Source organism: Bactrocera tryoni, chromosome 4 (genome assembly GCF_016617805.1).
Source record: "Bactrocera tryoni isolate S06 chromosome 4, CSIRO_BtryS06_freeze2, whole genome shotgun sequence".
NCBI classification, from domain to species: domain Eukaryota; kingdom Metazoa; phylum Arthropoda; class Insecta; order Diptera; family Tephritidae; genus Bactrocera; species Bactrocera tryoni.
The window spans coordinates 33,274,763-33,277,479 of NC_052502.1; the positions used below are offsets into that span (position 1 = coordinate 33,274,763).

Sequence of the window (2,717 nt, forward strand, 5' to 3'; positions counted from 1 at the left end):
AATATAGTTATAGTCCCAGTAGTCTGCCATTTTTTAAATTTCAAACTTTTTTGTTATTCCTAATATTTCTAGGTCATTTCATTGGTAATATATCACAGATTAATAATCTTTTTATATCCTTAAGTGAATATTAAGTTTGCCACTAAGTTTGTAACAACCAGAGCGAAACGTCTTAGACCCTATAAAATATTGTATGTATGTATATAATTGGTCAGTGTGATGAGCTGAGTCTATTTAGCCGTGTCCGTGTGTCAGTCTATCGAGTATTTTGGATGATTCTATTATATTATTCTTAATTGAATGTGTATTAATCCCCTTGTTTTTATGATATCGATCTGAAATTTTGCACACGTCCTTTTCTCCCCAAGAATCGCTTGTGGGATTCGCCAATATCGGACCACTATACCATAGCATACAGCTGCCATATATATCGATCGATTAAATGTATGTCCTTGTATGAACATTTTTTTCATTTCGTGGACCAAAGCAAGGCTACAATCTCCCAAAAAATTTTCAGATCGTGTCATTATAACATGCGACTATAACAGCCATACGAACTTATCGGCCAAAATCAAGTTCTTGTATATATGTACATACATTTGTATGAACACTAATAGAGAATACTTTCGTGTTAAATGACAGCCTGATAGCCACTTTTCGGCATATTGACACAGTCTGTCAGTCTCCTGTTAATCATCCTTTTTAATTAGTGAAAGCAAATCAACGATTATACTAAATCTCGTATCTTGACGGTCGCTTTGAAACCATTTTTTCCAAAAATACGAAACGAGTCGCGAGTAGTGGCGGCGTTGGGCGGTGAACTTATCGGAACTCCCTCATAAATATAAGTTTTATTAAGACTTTAACCGTTTTATAGTAACCATCAAATGTCTATAGACAACAAAAAAGAGCTAACTGTTTACATAAAGTGTTATCAACTGTTTTACAGTAATTTATAAAATGATAATCAAGGGTATCAATATCAAACCTCTACAATTCCCAGAACCAAATATAGGTACCAAAAGCGATTCTCAAAAATAGATATGTATGAATAGTGTACATAAAAACAAATCCAGCGACTTAATTGCTTTTACTACTGTTGCGTGGCCTGCGCCTGTCTTTCGGATCCAAGCGAGATGATGATATACACTGGTAAAAAGAGTTGGTTTGCGAATTTCACCACAGTATGAACTCCAAGAAACAATAGCGGCCACAAAATCACCACAAATTAGTGGACCACCCGCGTCTCCACGACAGGCGTTCAAATCCCATGGGTCTGTCTTGCCGGCACATATCATCGTCTCATCAAATACATCGGGATAAAATTGTTGACAATAATCATATGAAAATACCGTTAAAACAGCATTTATTGGTGCAGCCGCGTAAGGACCGCGCTGTAGGAATAAAATATGATCAATAATATTTCCACACATTTGGGTACGATACAGAAAGAAAGTAAGCACACACATAAAACAGTTGACCCCAACCAAGGATGCGGCACTTTGTTCCATTTGGTATAATCTCCTCATTGAGGGGTATTACTTTGATGAAGTCATTGTCGTCAGGAAAACTTTTAGCGAGACGCAATAATGCTATATCGTGAGCACCTGCTGGTATAAATTCTTTGTGAGGCATCACTTGGAGCACTTTCATTTCAAGCGTTCTCTTGGACCTAACTAAACGATTCGGCGCCCCTGCAACCACGACAAGACGATGTGTGCGAGTAATAATTTTACGACGACTAGAGTTTGTGGTAGAGAAATTATATAAATAAAATAAGTTACAATAATATGAGCAGTCACTGGTACAGGTAACCCTCTACTCACTCAATAACACAATGCGCCGAGGTTAATATTAAATTGCTGGATATGATTGAACCAGTACAAATGTGATTGTCTCCGAAGTACGCGGTCGCTCGGGTGGTACGTATGGATACGAGATGCTTGTAAGGTTGAAGTCTCTTGAACCTCTCAATTCCGTTAAGAAATGAAAAGTTCATGTTCGGCGGGAGCCTTTTACTGTTATAAAGGCAGGTGTTCCTTCGGCTGTGAACATTTTGTCCGAGTAGCAAAAATAATGTTGTACAACAGAGAATAGGCGAGAGTTGTAGTAATGTAGACATAGATGCCAGAAACTATTTCTATTTGATGTTATTCACACAAAAAGACAAGACAAATTTCGTAGAATCGATTTGTCGATTTTTCGGAACAGATTGAATTGTACATGGAGGGTAAACAAAATGCTTGAAATCCAAACAAACGACTGGTATTGAAATTGAAAAAAATTGAATGAAATTCTTTAGAAATAAGTTTTGTGAGCAAAGTTATAGGTAAAGTTGGAAACAATATACAAAAGCCGTAGTACCCTGAAAACATTTTTAAATATTCTCATCCTCAATTAAAAAGTGGGTGTACTTGAAATATGACAAGTTTTTCATAAAGTTTTTCAATATCAAATCAAATGAATTTTGCTAACCTGTTAACCGATAGTTTAAAATTCTTTTATTGGATATGTAGGGATAGGGCTGGTATCGACCTGATTTTGATGTTGTTACCAGGAAAGTAAATTCTCTGAATTTCATTAATATATCTCACGTATTGATCGATATTTTCAGTGCAAAGTCACACACAGGCACCTAGGTCACATATTCGGTTCCTGGCCACTCGAAAATTTATAGTCCACAGTAAAGTTGGCGTTCTTTGAAGGCAATATTTGTG

The 2,717-nt window shown here is 36.4% G+C and overlaps 1 protein-coding gene across 1 annotated transcript; it reads right to left on the reverse strand.

Annotated features, from left to right (window-relative positions):
* Positions 1-1,031: 1,031 nt before the first annotated feature.
* LOC120774285 (kallikrein-6-like) lies at positions 1,032-2,129 on the reverse strand. Its single transcript, XM_040103778.1, has 3 exons — positions 1,827-2,129; positions 1,468-1,741; positions 1,032-1,394 (listed from the first exon to the last, which is right to left on the reverse strand). Exons 1-3 carry the CDS (start codon positions 2,120-2,122, stop codon positions 1,032-1,034), a joined length of 933 nt encoding a protein of 310 aa, XP_039959712.1. The 5' UTR covers positions 2,123-2,129.
* Positions 2,130-2,717: the final 588 nt, after the last annotated feature.

What these genes read in the sequence shown, in the direction of transcription:
- LOC120774285 (XM_040103778.1), bottom strand. Translation starts at nt 2,122, where the DNA reads ATGTCTACATTACTACAACTCTCGCCTATTCTCTGTTGTACAACATTA. An exon ending in TCGGCGCATTGTGTTATTGA is followed by an intron (nt 1,742 to 1,826) that starts GTGAGTAGAGGG and finishes CACAAACTCTAG; the next exon opens with TCGTCGTAAAATTATTACTC. An exon ending in GTTGGGGTCAACTGTTTTAT is followed by an intron (nt 1,395 to 1,467) that starts GTGTGTGCTTAC and finishes TTATTCCTACAG; the next exon opens with CGCGGTCCTTACGCGGCTGC.